This window comes from Pecten maximus, chromosome 15, assembly GCF_902652985.1.
Source record: "Pecten maximus chromosome 15, xPecMax1.1, whole genome shotgun sequence".
Taxonomy (NCBI): Eukaryota; Metazoa; Mollusca; class Bivalvia; order Pectinida; family Pectinidae; genus Pecten; species Pecten maximus.
The window spans coordinates 5,820,830-5,843,057 of record NC_047029.1 but is presented as its reverse complement, the minus strand read 5'-3'; the positions used below and the strand labels follow the sequence as shown (position 1 = coordinate 5,843,057).

Below are 22,228 nucleotides of genomic sequence, written 5' to 3'. Positions count from 1 at the left end.
ATAGGTTTATGATTTAATTACACACTATATTTTCATAAACATTTCTTGCAGTTCAAGCCAATTGTGTATGAACCTCTAGATCATAATTATAACAAAATACATACATCTATAAATAAAGTAAAAACAACAGGACTTCAGTTGATCTAAAACTAACCCAAAATAACAACAAGCTAAATACCAAACTAACATCTTACTAATTTGAACGATATTAAAATATTTTGCTTCCAAACAGTAGCTGCAGAAAGGAGACTTTATAAAGCCACTAGATAATTACACACTGCGTCCTTACCTCGGATGAAAAATCCTTCTCAACAAAAACCAAACAATGTTGAGATAATGTACTGTATATATACAGACTCAATGAATAATATATAGGCTCAACAAATATTAATTGCATACAGGATAAACAAATTGCATACAGGCTCAATGAATTATGTACAGCATTAATGAATTACATACAGGATAAACAAATTTAAAGTCTATATATGAAGAAAAAAACATGGATTTTGAATTGTAAAAAAGTTTTCAACAGAAATTTTCATAATGTCATGATTTGGTGTATGGTAATTCAAAGACAAAAATGTGAAATTGTACACTTAAACTAAAAACGGCATTTAACCAAAATTCTGTCCACAGACATGTAGGACATCATCAAAGGGGCATAACTATACAGGGCCTATATAACTTTTTCCAGTCAAAATCAAATACACATCAAAGCTACTACACTGCAACTTATAATGACACACACATTTGATAAGGCTAGATGGTGAGAATAGTCAATACACCATTACTCTGGACAACTAATTACAATATTATAAATAGGGCATGCTCTATCAACAGACAGAATTTCATAAAAGGGACATAACTCTGAAAACTTATTGAAAAATAATTTGCAAGGTCACATTATTACTTTAGATACTGATCACGTGACTAATTTTAAATTCCATATCAGTTTAATGAGTGAACAGTGTTACTTTACACAAACAACGGATGTCCATGGACAGAAATACTAAAAATAAAAATCAACTCCAACCGCACTAACAGGGTTTTCATATTTGTTTATCATAGGAGTAATTACACACATATAATAAATAATGTGTTGATTCAAACTCATTACAATACTCTAATGCCATAGACTCCTGACTCAGGATATCATTGTAAGTCTGGTGTTAGTCGACTTTGATTGTGTATTGAACCTTTTGAAGTAAGTCTGCTTGTAACTGACCTGCGTCCAGTATGGCCTGCCAGTGGTGAGGTTTAGATGTGGACAGTGATTCTGTATTTAACCTACAGTAAATTTGTCTGTAACTGACCTGTGTCCAGTATGGCCTGTCAGTGGTGAGGCTTAGATGTGAACAGTGATTCTATATTTAACCTACTGAAGTCTGCCTGTAACTGACCTGTGTCCAGTATGGCCTGCCAGTGGTGAGGTTTAGATGTGGACAGTGATTGCGTATTTAACCTACTGAAGTCCTCCTGTAACTGACCTGTGTCCAGTATGGCCTGCCAGTGGTGAGGTTTAGATGTGGACAGTGATTCTGTATTTAACCTACTGAAGTCTGCCTGTAACTGACCTGTGTCCAGTATGGCCTGCCAGTGGTGAGGTTTAGATGTGGACAGTGATTCTGTATTTAACCTACTGTAAATTTGTCTGTAACTGACCTGCGTCCAGTATGGCCTGCCAGTGGTGAGGTTTAGATGTGGACAGTGATTCTGTATTTAACCTACTGAAGTCTGTCTGTAACTGACCTGTGTCCAGTATGGCGGCCAGTGGTGAGGTTTAGATGTGGACAGTGATTCTGTATTTAACCTACTGAAGTCCTCCTGTAACTGACCTGTGTCCAGTATGGCCTGCCAGTGGTAAGGTTTAGATGTGGACAGTGATTCTGTATTTAACCTACTGAAGTCTGCCTGTAACTGACCTGTGTCCAGTATGGCCTGCCAGTGGTAAGGTTTAGATGTGGACAGTGATTCTGTATTTCACTATACTGAAGTCTGTCTGTAACTGACCTGTGTCCAGTATGGCGGCCAGTGGTAAGGTTTAGATGTGGACAGTGATTGCGTATTTAACCTACTGAAGTCCTCCTGTAACTGACCTGTGTCCAGTATGGCCTGCCAGTGGTGAGGTTTAGATGTGGACAGTGATTCTGTATTTAACCTACTGAAGTCTGCCTGTAACTGACCTGTGTCCAGTATGGCCTGCCAGTGGTGAGGTTTAGATGTGGACAGTGATTCTGTATTTAACCTACTGTAAATTTGTCTGTAACTGACCTGCGTCCAGTATGGCCTGCCAGTGGTGAGGTTTAGATGTGGACAGTGATTCTGTATTTAACCTTCTGAAGTCTGTCTGTAACTGACCTGTGTCCAGTATGGCGGCCAGTGGTGAGGTTTAGATGTGGACAGTGATTCTGTATTTAACCTACTGAAGTCCTCCTGTAACTGACCTGTGTCCAGTATGGCCTGCCAGTGGTAAGGTTTAGATGTGGACAGTGATTCTGTATTTAACCTACTGAAGTCTGCCTGTAACTGACCTGTGTCCAGTATGGCCTGCCAGTGGTAAGGTTTAGATGTGGACAGTGATTCTGTATTTAACTATACTGAAGTCTGCCTGTAACTGACCTGTGTCCAGTATGGCCTGCCAGTGGTGAGGTTTAGATGCATGTGGACAGGGATTCTGTATTTAACCTACTGTAAATTTGTCTGTAACTGACCTGCGTCCAGTATGGCCTGCCAGTGGTGAGGTTTAGATGTGGACAGTGATTCTGTATTTAACCTACTGAAGTCTGCCTGTAACTGACCTGTGTCCAGTATGGCCTGCCAGTGGTGAGGTTTAGATGCATGTGGACAGGGATTCTGTATTTAACCTACTGAAGTCTGCCTGTAACAGACCTGTGTCCAGTATGGCCTGCCAGTGGTGAGGTTTAGATGTGGACAGTGATTCTGTATTTAACCTACTGAAGTCTGCCTGTAACTGACCTGTGTCCAGTATGGCCTGTCAGTGGTGAGGTTTAGATGTAGACAGGGATTCTGTATTTAACTATAATGAAGTCTGCCTGTAACTGACCTGTGTCCAGTATGGCCTGCCAGTGGTGAGGTTTAGATGTGGACAGTGATTCTGTATTTAACCTACTGAAGTCTGTCTGTAACTGACCTGTGTCCAGTATGGCCTGCCAGTGGTAAGGTTTAGATGTGGACAGTGATTCTGTATTTAACCTACTGAAGTCCTCCTGTAACTGACCTGTGTCCAGTATGGCCTGCCAGTGGTAAGGTTTAGATGTGGACAGTGATTCTGTATTTAACCTACTGAAGTCTGCCTGTAACTGACCTGTGTCCAGTATGGCCTGCCAGTGGTAAGGTTTAGATGTGGACAGTGATTCTGTATTTAACTATACTGAAGTCTGTCTGTAACTGACCTGTGTCCAGTATGGCGGCCAGTGGTGAGGTTTAGATGTGAACAGTGATTCTGTATTTAACCTACTGTAAATTTGTCTGTAACTGACCTGCGTCCAGTATGGCCTGCCAGTGGTGAGGTTTAGATGTGGACAGTGATTGTGTATTTAACCTACTGAAGTCTGTCTGTAACTGACCTGCGTCCAGTATGGCCTGCCAGTGGTGAGGTTTAGATGTGGACAGTGATTGTGTATTTAACCTACTGAAGTCTGCCTGTAACTGACCTGTGTCCAGTATGGCCTGCCAGTGGTGAGGTTTAGATGTGGACAGTGATTCTGTATTTAACCTACTGAAGTCTGCCTGTAACTGACCTGCGTCCAGTATGGCCTGCCAGTGGTGAGGTTTAGATGTGGACAGTGATTCTGTATTTAACCTACTGAAGTCTGCCTGTATTTACTGACCTGCGTCCAGTATGGCCTGCCAGTGGTGGGGTTTAGATGTAGACAACACCTCCAGACACTTGACTGCACTGTCCTTCTTCTTGATGTCGGGATCTATAAGCATCTCTGTAACACAGTGGATTAAAGGGTTTGGAAAGATTCATGAGAAAAGTCCAGGGCAGTGTTACCATGTACTGTACCGCCCTGAGCCACTTGTTCTTGCTCAGGTTTAAAGATATCTTGGACATAAGTTTTCTTACATCAATAGTGGTAAAATTTGACCTTTGACCCTTTAAACTGAACCAATGACCATCTTAGTTGGATGAGTTGCAAAACTTGATGTTACAATTTTTTTTTCAGCAGCATATGTACGATACTATCAAGTGAATCAATTATTTTGTTGGTTGAGTTCATGAAATGTCACCAAAAAGAAGTTTAATTTCAACAAGAGTAACCTTGACCATTTAACCTTGACCAATTACCACCAAAAATATATAATTTGTCTTGCTATTGATGGGAGGATAGAAGTACAGTATGATTCATTAGTACATATCATCAATTAGTTTTCATTTTATACTTAATCAGCTGCTCAGAGATCAAAACAGACAGGACATTCAATGTGAAACAATATTCACAGAAACTGACTGATGTTGATTGAAAAGTAAGAGTTACTTACTGACAAGAATTCTCCACACAGGTACATTTTTGTGGTCCCACTCGATCAGGTGCTCCAGAACGTTTGTATGGAACCTGAGAGCAGCCAGAGTAACAAGGTTGTTGCTCTCCGCGTCATGTTTGGTGATATCCGCACCAAGACGTATCAGACATTTCACTGCAGAAAGACCTCCAGAACTGGCCGCCAGGAGGAGAGGTGTCGACTTCAAACTGAATAAGAGTTATCACCATAAAGACATTTTCTTCGAAATTTGTGGTGTCATATCTTATTTCTTTGTACGTTCTTTGTAATTCTACCACAATATTGCGCCTAAAGTCATGATACACCTAATCAAGCACCAAATATCATCAAAAGCAGACAATGTCTACATGTAGTCCAATCAGAAGTGTCTCTACAGCGGCTGATATAACATTACATTTCTGGTGCCATGTTACACACCATACCAAATTTCACCAAAAAGCAGTCATGTCACACTAACGTTCCAAATTTCATCAAAAAGCAGACAATATCTTAATTTCGACCAATCAAAAGCTTCTCAATGGCAGCAATTTGATCTAATCAGAAAACGAATACAATGTATTAGCATTGTGTTTCTCTATATGACAGCCAACTTGTAGACCATGATAACGGAATCAATTCACAAACAATGAAAACTTTTTTATAAAGTAGAGAGGAAACATGTATGAATAAAAACATCTTACTCATTTTTCGTGACTAGTTCTAAAAGTCCCACATTTTTCCTGATCATCAGTTTAATGGCTGGTTCATGGTCAAAGAAAGCAGCATGATGAACAGCCGCCCAGCCATCTTGGTCTGTTGCTAGGATATTGCCATAGTTGGCAAGGAGACAGGCGAGAGCGTCTAGGGCGCCACACCGCGCTGCCACATGGAGGGAGGTCGGACCTGTAACCCAACGATCGAATGTCATCTCAAGGTCAAGACTTTATCACCAATATATATGTAATTATTTCTTTTCTTACAATTTATTCATTTCTCTCAGAAATTTTATAATTTTCCTTTAACAAAAACAGTAAGGTTAACATTAAGAAAAGGTTAACAATTGACACAAACATGAAGTATGGTATATTTCACGAAAAATGATTAAACATCAATTTTTTTTAATGATAAATGAAATTGCAATAAATGTCAAATGAAATGCAAGTCCTAAACTTTAAGAGAATTGAACGTAAAATCAATTAGTAAAAAGTGATGTTTGTTAAAATGTACTACTAATTAATTATTATGTTTCTATTTAGGATATTGGTATTACCTAGAAAAGGAAGAAAAAATGCATTAGTTAAAAAAAAAAATTCAAAGATATAAAAAAAATGTATAATAAAATATATGTTAGTCTTAATTTCATCTGTTACAATACAACATTATACAACATCAAATGTGGACGAGTCAGTAAAATCCTGCTATATATATATATATACAGTCATACATATATATAACAACATCAGAAAATTCTTGAAATAAAGGTCATATTTCTTTTAAATATCTATGAGAAGTTGTTCTGGGTGTGATGTAAAATTGACTTAAATTGTTGTATTGTTTGAATGCGATATTGTAACAAGTGAATATTATTAACATTTTACTTTCCAGTATATTCTTTATTTTCTCTGTAATTCCCGATTCAATGTTTGCTTTACTGTAATTGAAAATAGTATGATTCCAATACTATGTTGGCCAAGCATAAATCTTTTAGTGGTAAAAAACAAGGTATATAAATAGTCCAATCCTTTTTACAATTTTGTTTTACTTAATCAGTAAATTTGGCTATAGGACTGACCTAATGACAAGCCCTGTAAATATCTCCTAGTAAGGCTAATTTGATTCATACATCGTAACAGCTATACCTACATGTACATGTATTACACTAGTGTCTGCTGACAGCAAAGCTACATTCCAGGACCAGTCTATTGTACATTGAATTATATCTAAGTTTTTAATTTATTTTATCTTAACACATTTTATGTTGATACTTTAAAGATATCATATCATTTGTTCATATGAGATCTTGAATGTAAAACAACTCGTTTTCAAACAATCTTAGTATCATGTTTTTTTGCTCCTTTGTTACCTTAACATATGCGGTAGTTTCCATTTCGACAATTAAACATACAGAATAATAAAATATCAAATATTTTTCAGGCAATTTTTTTAATAGCCAAATTGGAAAAATTTTTTTTTATAAAAAATGAAAAGAAAAAGAAAAATTTCCAGGAATAAAATTATAATTATTTAACAGATCACTTATGCCACTGGTCTGATTCATCGCCAATAAAAACAGGCAGCTATTCATGCAAGTTCATGCAATAATGATAAAGTATTGAAATATACAGAGATGTTGTTTAAATTAACATGCTGCAAAGCAGAAATTATTTGTGAGTATATTTCTTCAGTTCATGCAATATGTATACAGTTGTAAATATATTGCTTTACTAGTAACATACTGCAAATCAGAAATTATTTGTGAGTACATTTTATATATCTTCAGTTCATGCAATATATATAATACAGTTGTAACATACTGCAAGATAGAAATTACTGGTGAGTATATTTTGTAGAAGATTTTTAGGTTAGGAATAGTTTGTTTCATCAGTTACACACGAATTTACATTTTACTTCGTTCTCAGAAAAATTCTGACAGCAAAATTTAACCTGATATATAAATATAAGATTATCAAACTGCAAATAGAAAATTTTGACAGATTGTTGAAAATTTTGTTCATGAATTGGCCACAAGTATTTCCATATTGCAATATGTATGGTAAAAATAACAAGCAATTATGTCTATAGTCATACACTCTTCTGAAAAAAGTACCACATATTAAAATATTATTTAACATCTTGAAAAAAACATATTAAAAAGAAGAAAAATGTTTGTTTATATATGTGTTTTACGAATTATATGTGTAAATATTGTGACATGACTTGTAACAGTAGTTTTATGTTTACCAGAATATATAGAATTAGTGAGTGGCATTAAACAATTGAACAGAAAACAAAAGTAAATTGATGATAATTCAAGAAATATTTTTAAGCAGAAAAATAATCAAAGAAAACCAATACACTAAAATTCAGAAAGCAAAATTAGAATAAAAAAAATCAAACAAAGGCATTAATGTCAATAGCATGAACCCTGTGACCTTGACCTATGACCTCATGGCCAGACAATGTCTTTGGTAAATAAATCTGCATGGAAAATTGGCTGTCTATTCTGTGGCATTCATAAGAGCCAATGAAACTAAAATTCAGTCACCTCAAACCTGGATCCCTTTTGTTTACAAATGACAAGGAAGACAAGGATTGCTGGGAAACCAATACACACAACGAGACTGGGGCTTGAATCTGGAACCTATAAACTGTAGACTGTGACACCAAAGATACACCAAACTATAGGACAGTACTACATTGTTTCATGCAGATTATATGTTAAATATTCCATTTTTTTTCAAGCAGAAAATGGATAATTTAAATGAAAAATATTGCTTGTTTTCAACCATAATAACGGGCAAACATTTCTCCTTGACAAATTTCTACATTTGTAAATGACAGGATAGGAATAGAAATTCAACAATACACAATTATACTGCTTTTGTTCAAGGAAGCTGACATGGTCAAATGAGACATTCATTTCTATTGGTGGAGCAGAATGAGACACCACTTCTCATTGGTGGAGCATATCTAGATGCCAAACAGGACAGTGCTGTTACAATGTTGATGACTGATGTCAAAGAATCCTCCTTATCAGTTAATTAAGGGTGACGGTGAGAGGGGCTCACTACTACAGGTAAGATATCCATCAACTCAAGAAAAATGAATTGAAAGTAAGTATCCCAAGCTTAGTTACAGTATGTAACAGGCTGTGAAATAATGCATGTGTTTTACACATGATAGATTATAAAGAAGAGAAAATGTTGTTTGGAAATATCCATGGCATGTTCAAATGTTAACTATGGAAGGATAACACATCAATGACATGCCTACAAACCATGCAAGTTGATGATGGTAAAAATCCTCCTCAGAACCATCTAAATGACTTTCATGCGAACATGCAAAACATACTCAGAAACATGCTCCCCAAATCTGTCAATCATTGTCCAAGTGATGCTTTAAGCTCAACCAAGACACATTTACCATGTTCCTGACCCTGAATCCATTCCTCATAGTGGCAGACATATGAAGACATCCTTCCTTTTCTTTCTACCAGTATAATTAGTTCCTCAACGTATCAACCATGATTGGACTTAGTACATTCATCACTATACCAATCTGAATTATGCCTATGGCTACAAAAGTATAACTCCTTCAACTTTTTAATCCATTCCCTGTAGTTCCTCCCACTTACCAATTCCTTCCCTCAACTTCTCCCACTGATCAATTCCTTTCCCATAACTCCTCCCATTAAAACCAAATAACTCCATAACTCCTCCCACCACTACCAAATAGCTTCATACCTCCTTCCACTTGTTAATTCCTTCCCCATTACAACATAGCTCCTCCCACTAATCAATTTAAGCTCTGTAACTCCTCCCACCACTACCAAATAGCCATATAGCGCCTACCACTTGTTAATTCATTCCCTGTAGCTCCTCCTACTGATCAATTCCTTCCTCTTAACTTCCCCCGTCACTACCAAATAGCTCCATACCTCCTCCCACTCATTAATTCATTCTCTGTAACTCCTCCCATCAATACCACATACCTCCTTCCACTTATCATTCCTGTAACTCCTCCCACTCATTAATTCATTTCCTGTATCTCCTCCAACTGATTATATTATACATCCTTCCACGTAATATCTCCCATCATTACCATATAGCTCCTCATAGCTCATAACAGAATTATTTGTGGGTTTATGCACAATTTGTGGAAATCCTTGACCTTAAATATAATTAGAAAAATCAGCGCCTCTTCCACACAGCATGTTATGTTCCAAAAAAAATCAAAATAAGCGGAGTAAATAGATAATGTGTATATAGCACATGCTTTGCATGGCTGAGAGCGTTGATGCTTGCCTGACATTCACTGACTGTGCATGAGAGCATGCAGTGGGTCATGTGACTAAAACCTATCACATGACCTTAAGTGGAAGATGATCATGATTGTCATATATCACCACATGTAAAAACCAAAGTGAGGCTCATGCATGACAAATACCTGTCGCTTTAGATTCCATCACTATTTCTCCTGTCCCTTTAAAAGAGTTTTTTAAAGTTTTATTTTTTTCCAATCAGAAACTAATTAAAAGCATTCAGTTATAAAATTCAAGCAACATATCATTTGCTGATTTTTTCTCTATCCGTACGTGACATCAAGTTACTGGGACATCAGTTGTAAAGTGTACCAGAAAGAAAACATCACATCTCAGTTTTGTCATTATAAGTATAAAATCCTGAAATAAAACAAAACAAAAGCTATTTGTGACATAACTTGTGCTGCTTATTAGGATGCTTACAATTAAGTGTAAATTGGTTCAATAATATGTGAAATATGATAAAAAGGTTCATCATGTATTAAATAGCTACATTAATTGTGCTGAACTTTAGGGTGATGACAATGGTATTTAAGATTCCAAAATTTCAAGTGAAATATACTGTAATTAAAAATAAAATATTAATAATTTATTGTGCTGTTGTTTTTATGTGTTTTGTCCACACTATATCACTTTTGTCTATACCCAGTGGAATCAAAATGTAATTCAGTAATTGACTGATTTAGTAGGACAGAATACAACTTCAAAATCCAAGGGTCTTGGTCTCTACACACATATCTCACTTGCGCCCCAGGAATTAATATGTCATGACCAAACAGAGGGCTCTGCATGCTAATCTTGTAGGGGAAAGGCACTAACTGTAACAGAATCTTACAGTTTCTGCTATTTTTGATAAATTATGACTGGAACTAAGCATGGCAGCATCAAGGTAAAGCTAACCAGCTTTCACTCAAGTCCAGCTTCTTTTTCTTCTTCTACAATGAACTTGTATCGACCAAGTTATTTGTCATGTTTTATGCCTCAATGTCATATGACCTATGTTTGACTTACGTCAAAAATATATGTCCACAGTTTTCAAGTAAATAGTAAACGACTCTCAAATTGAATAAATTTAATTAAAGAAACAGTTTTGTGTCGTTTTCACTGTCATAATCACGATTAAAGAGATACTGACGATTGTTTTCTGCAAGCTCATTGTTATCGTACAGATGATAGCTATCTTTCTCGCATGAAAATCAAGGTAAAAGAAACTTTCATATGTTTTTCTCATAACTATTATATGATTATATGAATTAAAACTGACAATGTTTTCGTGAGATTTAAACCAATCAAATGTCTATAAGTACGAGCATTCGGTTTTAATATCATGTCATTTTCAAAAATTTGCCGAGAAGATATGTACGTGAAGATGAAAACCCTTGTAAACAGAAGATGTAGAGAGTATTGATGTCATCACTGGAGTGTTACAACAATTAGTTACACACAAGGAATTTTCGGGAGGAGATGAAGTTTTGGGAGGGATATAGTTTTTGGAGAGGTGCTGTGACAACACAGTGGAGGTTAGCTGGGTATGTCCAATAATTAATATTCATGCAGGATTATTGTTATCCTAAATTGGTTTTGTTAACTTGAGTTATAATAGGGAGAAAGTGGGCTGAAAAATAGTGTCAATTAGTACATAAAAAATATACATAATACAGTATATACAATGATAACATGTTGATAGGACTTTGATTTGGAGTAAAATCAATAAGCAGCAATGCAGAAAATGAAAGGTTCTCCTGTCTATAGAAATCTATGTCCAGATACTTGGCAGGGTGAGGGTGAAAGAAGATCAAAATCAGAAATGTTTATTTACAAATCTCAAGGAAGAAGGAACGCAGGCCATCCGATGACCCTTTCCCCTGGCCCTCTGTATGAAAATTGTGAAAAGCATCATCAAACCTGTGATTAATCGTGTATATCATCATCACTGTGTGTGTACAACAGGTTCTTTTTATAAATCATTGATCTATGGAGTATAATATATCTTTGTAAGTACATCATCAACTTACCATATGTATTGTACAAAGACAAGCTAAGAATCAGCATTCAGCAAAATTTAAACAAGAAATATTTATGGATTTTTACTTAATCAATATAGTGTGGCCAATTTTATTGCAATTATCTTAGGAAGGTTTTTTGCTCTAATCACATTATTTTTAGGTACTTATGAATTATATAATGCAAAATAAAAACTGAGAAATTGAAATTTTCTTAAAATTAGCTTTGACACCCAAGATAATTGTTAATTGTGAAACATGGTATATCAGTGTGTTGTGTGCAACAAAATATTTCACATGCATATATATATATATACACAAACACAGTCCACTGACAGTTACAGGGCACTTTAACATTCCATATATTATTGTCAAACAATTAAAAATCACAATGGAGACACATCATGCATTTTAAATAGAAAAAAAATACAATAATATACTGCAAACAATGACAGTATATACATGAGTCAAGAAGTGAAAAGTCGTCTGAAATATATTCCTAGTCCTGAGAATTTTTGGTATACGTATATCCTTCTTTAGCCGAATAGGCACCTTATTGACTGATCCTTTATATGAATATTTCATACACAATTTCTTTAAGGATTTTATAACAAAAACTTCCACCAAATCTCATTTCTTTCTACATTCATTTCATCAACAGATTTCATGGTCAGCTTCTTCCTTTTTTCTTCATTAAGGAATATATCAACTTGTTGCTAGAAATTTACTTAGAATTCAAGATTTAAGCAAAAGAATTATCCTAAAATCTAGTTCTAACTTAAGAATAACTGCTTTGAACTAAAAACTATAAAAAATAAAAATGATCTAGTGCATAATTTTGTATCTGTACAATAAAGGGGGTGGGGTATAGGTACTACCTATAATGAAAATGACTGGGAAATATACAGGTAGCGAAAATTATCTAGGTTATGGTATAAACTGGTCTAAAATATTAACTTAATGGATATTACCATTGTGTGTAAACTAAAGAATTTCAAAAATATTAAGTAATTAAGTATTCTACTGTCTTAGCTAACCAGCTCGTTTTATCTAAAAAACACTGAATGTCATGTGAATTTCAATACTTTCATTACAGTTGATTAAAATGGCACAAATAAACACAAATTTTCCATTTAATTCATGATTAGATTCCTTTGTTGTAATTGAAAAAAAAAAATTAAAAGAATTTTTTTTTAACTTCCTTAATCATTTTTTCTAAAATAAAAAGATGAAATGAAATTCGGGAAAATGTTATGGAGCCGTACCTGTGGACATGATGTTGTTACGTCGGACGTTGATGTCCATCGACTGTAGTAGAAGGTGTGTGATGATCTGTGGACGATTGTTCATTGAAGCATGGTGGAGCAGTGAGAGACCCTGCTCATCCTGTTTACTCAACCGTGATGCCTGACCCAGTTTCCTGACCTGGGTCATGAACATGATGACAAGACCTCTTTGTGCAGCGGCCTTCAGACCATTCAGGGGAGTCTATATTGAGGAGTAAGAACATTCTTGTATCAATTAACAGGACAGTTATTTTAGGAATTTCTTTAATATGTTTATTGCAAATGAAAGGAATGATCAAACAGATTAATTAATTAAGTAGGTTACAATGCATTTTCCTGAAATTTGTGTTTACTTGAAGATCTATGCATATAACAATTACAACAACATTATCTTACTCTAAAGTGATGTCCATTTTTTAAATGAGTATATATTGTACATTTAGAATTGTAGTCTTCCTGTCGTTAGATAATATTTATATTACAAACTGAAAATATCTTATACAAATAAATAATGAAGAAAAAGAAAAAGTATGTATTAACATATTTCTAAACAAGTTCTGTAAATTAAGTTTGCCGTAAAAACACAACATAAAATGTTTTCAGTTCAAACAAATAACACTCTGACCACCACCAAATATCACTGCTATACACACAAACTCTGCAACAATACACAACTGAGTTACCTCCCCTTAGCAAAACACCGCTTAGCAATTACATGTCCCTTATCATTACTTTGTATAAGCTGAATACTATATTTAATTATCAATAAATATTTTCATGGGATGGATGAAAAAAAAAGACTTTAAGATTAATTAATTTATATTTCTCAGTAAGAAATATAATGTGTTGAACCTGATTTTAGAAATTCAAGGAGCATGATAAAAAAAATACTCTTCTTAAGACTTATAGAAAATGAAATTTTCACTTGATAATGTACCTGAAAATTGGAAAAATAACAATGAACATCCACGTCATCAAAACAAATGTTCCCTTCCATTGTTAATGATACACCTGTGTCAGATCCTCAGCATTAGGTAACATATCTATATCTGTTAGAAAGGTCACCCATGTCATTAGATCAAGTAAAACACGAGTTTTATATTTTGTTGATATGCTCGATGCTGAGAAACCGACAGTTAACAATAATACATGTATTATACACAAAACCTACCACCGGCATAGTTTCTACAGGTTTTTTCCCCTAGAGGTTGTAAATAATGGCAAAGTATTGCTTTATTCTTGATACATACATATTGTCATAATTCAGTAAACAAGTGTAATACACATTTGTTAAAGTAGTAATGGTACCATACTCATTACAATTATTGAAGAAAAAGCCCCGGTCCCCAATATGAATTTGTCTTACAACATTACATTATTAAGACAAAACTGTCCCAAATAAAGATTTGTCTTACAATATTTACATTATTAAGACAAAGCCCTTCCCCAATACAAATTTGTACTACAACATAAACATTATTAAGACAAAGCCCATCCCCAATACTGTCTTACAACATTACATTATTAAGACAAAACTGTCACCAATATAGATTTGTCTTACAACATCTTCATTATTAAGACAAAGCCCTTCCCCAATACTGTCTACAACATTACATTAATTATTAAGACAAAACTGTCCCCAATATAAATTGGTCTTAAAACATCTACATTATTACGACAAAGCCCATCCCCAATACTGTCTTACAACATCTACATTATTAAGACAAAGCCCATCCCCAATACTGTCTTACAACATTACATTATGCATAAGACAAAGTTTTGTTACAAACAGAAGACATCTTGGTTCCCTATAGAAGTGTAGGTGACTCCCTATATAGCTACCTAAGGTATTCATATCTTTTTGTGGTACCAAACCTAGAGTCACCTTTGTGAAAGACAAGAAAGATATCCACATCTTCATCCGACCATACTAATTCATGTTACAAAGTTGGAGGAGAAGGATGATTTTGTACCTGATTAAAATTGATAACAAAATACCCTGGTTTTCGAGAGCCTTAGATTCACTATAGAATTTCCTGCATTATTAAGACCGTGGTGATTCTACTGTGGCCAAGGGAAGATGGACATTTTCTTACCTTGTACTTGATGGACTTTTTGTAACCAAAGTATTTCTTAAACTGTTCGATCAGTTGTTGGTCTTGGAAAGGCAATTTCTTTATCTTTAGCCGTCCAATCTCCTCAAAGAAGCTACGTACCCAGAGAGGTTTGTGAGGGGATTGTGGGTAAAATGTTTCAAACTCCATCATCATTACATAGTACCTGAAACAAACAATTCATTTTTGTATTCATTTTTAAAATCTTTGAAATAAAAATAAAAATACATCTACCAACATATACCAACCAATTAGATCTCATACATTTTGCATGTTATTTTATCAGTCCAGTATGATGTTGTTATCCAGGTGAACAGTAACTGTTTTAGACTTTCATTGTGAGAGATCTACGGCAAATATTTTCAAAACATTCTCCTTTTTTAAATTATGCCATTCTGTTCAAGGAAGAATGGTAGAATATTGTAATAATCAGTTTAGACAAATGTCTCAACACTTAACCATGATGACCAGCTCCCTAATTCTCACATGTTTTCTTATAATTTTAATTCTGATGATTTGAATCAATATGCCTTTCAATGTCAAATTAATGAAAGCTAATTGTTGCATATGCAAATACTATCTTGAATCACCTATTTGTGCACTTTTAAAAGTGAATTTTAAACTCTGTTAAGTACTTATAGATAATTATGTAGATAATTTTGTTTGGATCAACGATCAAACAAATCAGTATGAAATGTCAGTAGCCATATAGGGTATTTTTAACCCCTACCAGCTATGGGTAGGAAACAGTAAGCTATTTAAACTTTCCATCAATATTATGTGTAGGTATATATAATCTTATACTGTTAATAGCTATCTATTCTAAAGTGAGGTATTTAAGTACCTTTTAATAACCAGCTATGGGTAGGAGTCTGGGTATACCCTACAAACTTGTAACCAGCTATGGGTAGGAGTCTGGGTACCCTACAAACTTGTAACCAGCTATGGGTAGGAGACTGGGTACCCTACAAACTTGTAATCAGCTATGGGTAGGAGTCTGGGTACCCTACAAACTTGTAACCAGCTATGGGTAGGAGTCTGGGTATACCCTACAAACTTGTAACCAGCTATGGGTAGGAGTCTTGGTATACCCTACAGACTTGTAACCAGCTATGGGTAGGAGATTGGGTATACCCTACAAACTTGTAACCAGCTATGGGTAGGAGCCTTGGTATACCCTACAAACTTGTAATCAGCTATGGGTAGGAGTCTGGGTATACCCTACAAACTTGTAACCAGCTATGGGTAGGAGACTGGGTACCCTACAAACTTGTAACCAGCTATGGGTAGGAGCCTGGGTACCCTACAAACTTGTAACCAGCTATGGGTAGGAGATTGGGTACCCTACAAACTTGTAACCAGCTATGGGTAGGAGTCTGGGTACCCTACAAACTTGTAACCAGCTATGGGTAGGAGTCTGGGTACCCTACAAACTTGTAACCAGCTATGGGTAGGAGTCTGGGTATACCCTACAAACTTGTAACCAGCTATGGGTAGGAGCCTTGGTATACCCTACAAACTTGTAACCAGCTATGGGTAGGAGCCTGGGTACCCTACAAACTTGTAACCAGCTATGGGTAGGAGTCTGGGTATACCCTACAAACTTGTAACCAGCTATGGGTAGGAGTCTGGGTATACCCTACAAACTTGTAACCAGCTATGGGTAGGAGTCTGGGTACTCTACAAACTTGTAACCAGCTATGGGTAGGAGTCTGGTTACACTACAAACTTGTAACCAGCTATGGGTAGGAGTCTGGGTACTCTACAAACTTGTAACCAGCTATGGGTAGGAGCCTGGGTACCCTACAGACTTGTAACCAGCTATGGGTAGGAGCCTGGGTACCCTACAAACTTGTAACCAGCTATGGGTAGGAGTCTGGGTATACCCTACAAACTTGTAACCAGCTATGGGTAGGAGTCTGGGTACTCTACAAACTTGTAACCAGCTATGGGTAGGAGTCTGGGTACTCTACAAACTTGTAACCAGCTATGGGTAGGAGTCTGGGTACTCTACAAACTTGTAACCAGCTATGGGTAGGAGCCTGGGTACCCTACAGACTTGTAACCAGCTATGGGTAGGAGCCTGGGTACCCTACAAACTTGTAACCAGCTATGGGTAGGAGACTGGGTACCCTACAGACTTGTAACCAGCTATGGGTAGGAGCCTGGGTACCCTACAAACTTGTAACCAGCTATGGGTAGGAGACTGGGTACCCTACAGACTTGTAACCAGCTATGGGTAGGAGTCTGGGTACTCTACAAACTTGTAACCAGCTATGGGTAGGAGCCTGGGTACCCTACAGACTTGTAACCAGCTATGGGTAGGAGTCTGGGTATACCCTACAAACTTGTAACCAGCTATGGGTAGGAGTCTGGGTACTCTACAAACTTGTAACCAGCTATGGGTAGGAGTCTGGGTACTCTACAAACTTGTAACCAGCTATGGGTAGGAGATTGGGTACCCTACAAACTTGTAACCAGCTATGGGTAGGAGATTGGGTACCCTACAAACTTGTAACCAGCTATGGGTAGGAGACTGGGTACCCTACAAACTTGTAACCAGCTATGGGTAGGAGTCTGGGTACCCTACAAACTTGTAACCAGCTATGGGTAGGAGTCTGGGTACCCTACAAACTTGTAACCAGCTATGGGTAGGAGCCTGGGTACCCTACAGACTTGTAACCAGCTATGGGTAGGAGCATGGGTACCCTACAAACTTGTAACCAGCTATGGGTAGGAGCATGGGTACCCTACAAACTTGTAACCAGCTATGGGTAGGAGACTGGGTATACCCTACAAACTTGTAACCAGCTATGGGTAGGAGCCTGGGTATCCCTACAAACTTGTAACCAGCTATGGGTAGGAGACTGGGTACCCTACAAACTTGTAACCAGCTATGGGTAGGAGCTGGGTACCCTACAAACTTGTAACCAGCTATGGGTAGGAGCTGGATACCCTACAAACTTGTAACCAGCTATGGGTAGGAGTCCTGGGTACCCTACAAACTTGTAACCAGCTATGGGTAGGAGTCTGGGTACCCTACAAACTTGTAACCAGCTATGGGTAGGACTGGATACCCTACAAACTTGTAACCAGCTATGGGTAGGAGTCTGGGTACCCTACAAACTTGTAACCAGCTATGGGTAGGAGTCTGGGTACCCTACAAACTTGTAACCAGCTATGGGTAGGAGTCTGGGTACCCTACAAACTTGTAACCAGCTATGGGTAGGAGTCTGGGTACCCTACAAACTTGTAACCAGCTATGGGTAGGAGTCTGGGTACCCTACAAACTTGTAACCAGCTATGGGTAGGAGTCTGGGTACCCTACAAACTTGTAACCAGCTATGGGTAGGAGTCTGGGTACCCTACAAACTTGTAACCAGCTATGGGTAGGAGTCTGGGTACCCTACAAACTTGTAACCAGCTATGGGTAGGAGTCTGGGTACCCTACAAACTTGTAATCAGCTATGGGTAGGAGACTGGGTACCCTACAAACTTGTAACCAGCTATGGGTAGGAGACTGGGTACCCTACAAACTTGTAATCAGCTATGGGTAGGAGACTGGGTACCCTACAAACTTGTAACCAGCTATGGGTAGGAGCCTGGGTACCCTACAAACTTGTAACCAGCTATGGGTAGGAGTTTTGGTATACCCTACAAACTTGTAACCAGCTATGGGTAGGAGTCTGGGTACCCTACAAACTTGTAACCAGCTATGGGTAGGAGACTGGGTACCCTACAAACTTGTAACCAGCTATGGGTAGGAGACTGGGTACCCTACAAACTTGTAACCAGCTATGGGTAGGAGTCTGCGTACCCTACAAACTTGTAACCAGCTATGGGTAGGAGACTGGTTACCCTACAAACTTGTAACCAGCTATGGGTAGGAGTCTGCGTACCCTACAAACTTGTAACCAGCTATGGGTAGGAGACTGGTTACCCTACAAACTTGTAACCAGCTATGGGTAGGAGTCTGCGTACCCTACAAACTTGTAACCAGCTATGGGTAGGAGACTGGTTACCCTACAAACTTGTAAACAGCTATGGGTAGGAGTCTGGGTACCCTACAAACTTGTAACCAGCTATGGGTAGGAGACTGGTTACCCTACAAACTTGTAACCAGCTATGGGTAGGAGTCTTGGTATACCCTACAAACTTGTAACCAGCTATGGGTAGGAGTCTGGGTACCCTACAAACTTGTAACCAGCTATGGGTAGGAGCCTGGGTACCCTACAAACTTGTAACCAGCTATGGGTAGGAGACTGGTTACCCTACAGACTTGTAACCAGCTATGGGTAGGAGATTGGGTACCCTACAAACTTGTAACCAGCTATGGGTAGGAGTCTGGGTACTCTACAAACTTGTAACCAGCTATGGGTAGGAGTCTGGGTACTCTACAAACTTGTAACCAGCTATGGGTAGGAGTCTGGGTACTCTACAAACTTGTAACCAGCTATGGGTAGGAGCCTGGGTACCCTACAGACTTGTAACCAGCTATGGGTAGGAGCCTGGGTACCCTACAAACTTGTAACCAGCTATGGGTAGGAGTCTGGTTACCCTACAGACTTGTAACCAGCTATGGGTAGGAGATTGGGTACCCTACAAACTTGTAACCAGCTATGGGTAGGAGATTGGGTACCCTACAAACTTGTAACCAGCTATGGGTAGGAGATTGGGTACCCTACAAACTTGTAACCAGCTATGGGTAGGAGACTGGGTACCCTACAAACTTGTAACTAGCTATGGGTAGGAGTCTGGGTACCCTACAAACTTGTAACCAGCTATGGGTAGGAGTCTTGGTATACCCTACAAACTTGTAACCAGCTATGGGTAGGAGTCTGGGTACCCTACAAACTTGTAACCAGCTATGGGTAGGAGACTGGGTACCCTACAAACTTGTAACCAGCTATGGGTAGGAGCCTGGGTACCCTACAGACTTGTAACCAGCTATGGGTAGGAGCATGGTTACCCTACAAACTTGTAACCAGCTATGGGTAGGAGCCTGGGTACCCTACAGACTTGTAACCAGCTATGGGTAGGAGCATGGTTACCCTACAAACTTGTAACCAGCTATGGGTAGGAGCATGGGTACCCTACAAACTTGTAACCAGCTATGGGTAGGAGACTGTGTATACCCTACAAACTTGTAACCAGCTATGGGTAGGAGCCTGGGTATCCTACAAACTTGTAACCAGCTATGGGTAGGAGCCTGGGTACCCTACAAACTTGTAACCAGCTATGGATAGGAGACTGGGTACCCTACAAACTTGTAACCAGCTATGGGTAGGAGTCTGGGTACCCTACAAACTTGTAACCAGCTATGGGTAGGACTGGATACCCTACAGACTTGTAACCAGCTATGGGTAGGAGTCTGGGTACCCTACAAACTTGTAACCAGCTATGGGTAGGAGTCTGGGTACCCTACAAACTTGTAACCAGCTATGGGTAGGAGTCTGGGTACCCTACAAACTTGTAACCAGCTATGGGTAGGACTGGATACCCTACAAACTTGTAACCAGCTATGGGTAGGACTCTTGGTACCCTACAAACTTGTAACCAGCTATGGGTAGGAGCCTGGGTACCCTACAAACTTGTAACCAGCTATGGGTAGGAGTCTGGGTACCCTACAAACTTGTAACCAGCTATGGGTAGGAGTCTGGGTACCCTACAGACTTGTAACCAGCTATGGGTAGGAGTCTGGGTACCCTACAGACTTGTAACCAGCTATGGGTAGGAGTCTGGGTACCCTACAAACTTGTAATCAGCTATGGGTAGGAGTCTGGGTACCCTACAAACTTGTAATCAGCTATGGGTAGGAGACTGGGTACCCTACAAACTTGTAACCAGCTATGGGTAGGAGACTGGGTACCCTACAAACTTGTAATCAGCTATGGGTAGGAGACTGGGTACCCTACAAACTTGTAACCAGCTATGGGTAGGAGCCTGGGTACCCTACAGACTTGTAACCAGCTATGGGTAGGAGTCTGGGTACTCTACAAACTTGTAACCAGCTATGGGTAGGAGACTGGGTACCCCACAAACTTGTAATCAGCTATGGGTAGGAGACTGGGTACCCTACAAACTTGTAACCAGCTATGGGTAGGAGACTGGGTACCCTACAAACTTGTAATCAGCTATGGGTAGGAGACTGGGTACCCTACAAACTTGTAACCAGCTATGGGTAGGAGCCTGGGTACCCTACAGACTTGTAACCAGCTATGGGTAGGAGTCTGGGTACTCTACAGACTTGTAACCAGCTATGGGTAGGAGTCTTGGTATACCCTACAAACTTGTAACCAGCTATGGGTAGGAGTCTGGGTACCCTACAAACTTGTAACCAGCTATGGGTAGGAGACTGGGTACCCTACAAACTTGTAATCAGCTATGGGTAGGAGACTGGGTACCCCACAAACTTGTAACCAGCTATGGGTAGGAGTCTGCGTACCCTACAAACTTGTAACCAGCTATGGGTAGGAGCCTGGGTACCCTACAAACTTGTAACCAGCTATGGGTAGGAGTCTGCGTACCCTACAAACTTGTAACCAGCTATGGGTAGGAGACTGGTTACCCTACAAACTTGTAACCAGCTATGGGTAGGAGTCTGGGTACCCTACAAACTTGTAACCAGCTATGGGTAGGAGACTGGGTACCCTACAAACTTGTAATCAGCTATGGGTAGGAGTACTGGGTACCCCTACAAACTTGTAACCAGCTATGGGTAGGAGTCTGGTACCCTACAAACTTGTAACCAGCTATGGGTAGGAGTCTGGGTACCCTACAAACTTGTAACCAGCTATGGGTAGGAGTCTGGGTACCCTACAAACTTGTAACCAGCTATGGGTAGGAGACTGGTTACCCTACAAACTTGTAACCAGCTATGGGTAGGAGTCTGGGTATACCCTACAAACTTGTAACCAGCTATGGGTAGGAGACTGGTTACCCTACAAACTTGTAAACAGCTATGGGTAGGAGTCTGGGTACCCTACAAACTTGTAACCAGCTATGGGTAGGAGACTGGTTACCCTACAAACTTGTAACCAGCTATGGGTAGGAGTCTTGGTATACCCTACAAACTTGTAACCAGCTATGGGTAGGAGCCTGGGTACCCTACAAACTTGTAACCAGCTATGGGTAGGAGCCTGGGTACCCTACAAACTTGTAACCAGCTATGGGTAGGAGCCTGGGTACCCTACAAACTTGTAACCAGCTATGGGTAGGAGTCTGGGTACCCTACAAACTTGTAACCAGCTATGGGTAGGAGACTGGGTACCCTACAAA

General features: G+C 38.6%; 1 protein-coding gene across 1 annotated transcript in view; it reads right to left on the bottom strand.

Moving 5' to 3' along the window:
• Positions 1-22,228, bottom strand: part of LOC117343248 (ankyrin and armadillo repeat-containing protein-like) — a 55,849-nt gene that overhangs the window by 11,698 nt on the left and 21,923 nt on the right. Inside the window, 6 exon segments of the mRNA XM_033905592.1 lie at positions 3,852-3,956; positions 4,507-4,715; positions 5,208-5,409; positions 11,367-11,420; positions 12,816-13,038; positions 14,933-15,116. Of these exon segments, the coding sequence (XP_033761483.1) occupies positions 3,852-3,956; positions 4,507-4,715; positions 5,208-5,409; positions 11,367-11,420; positions 12,816-13,038; positions 14,933-15,116 (977 nt within the window).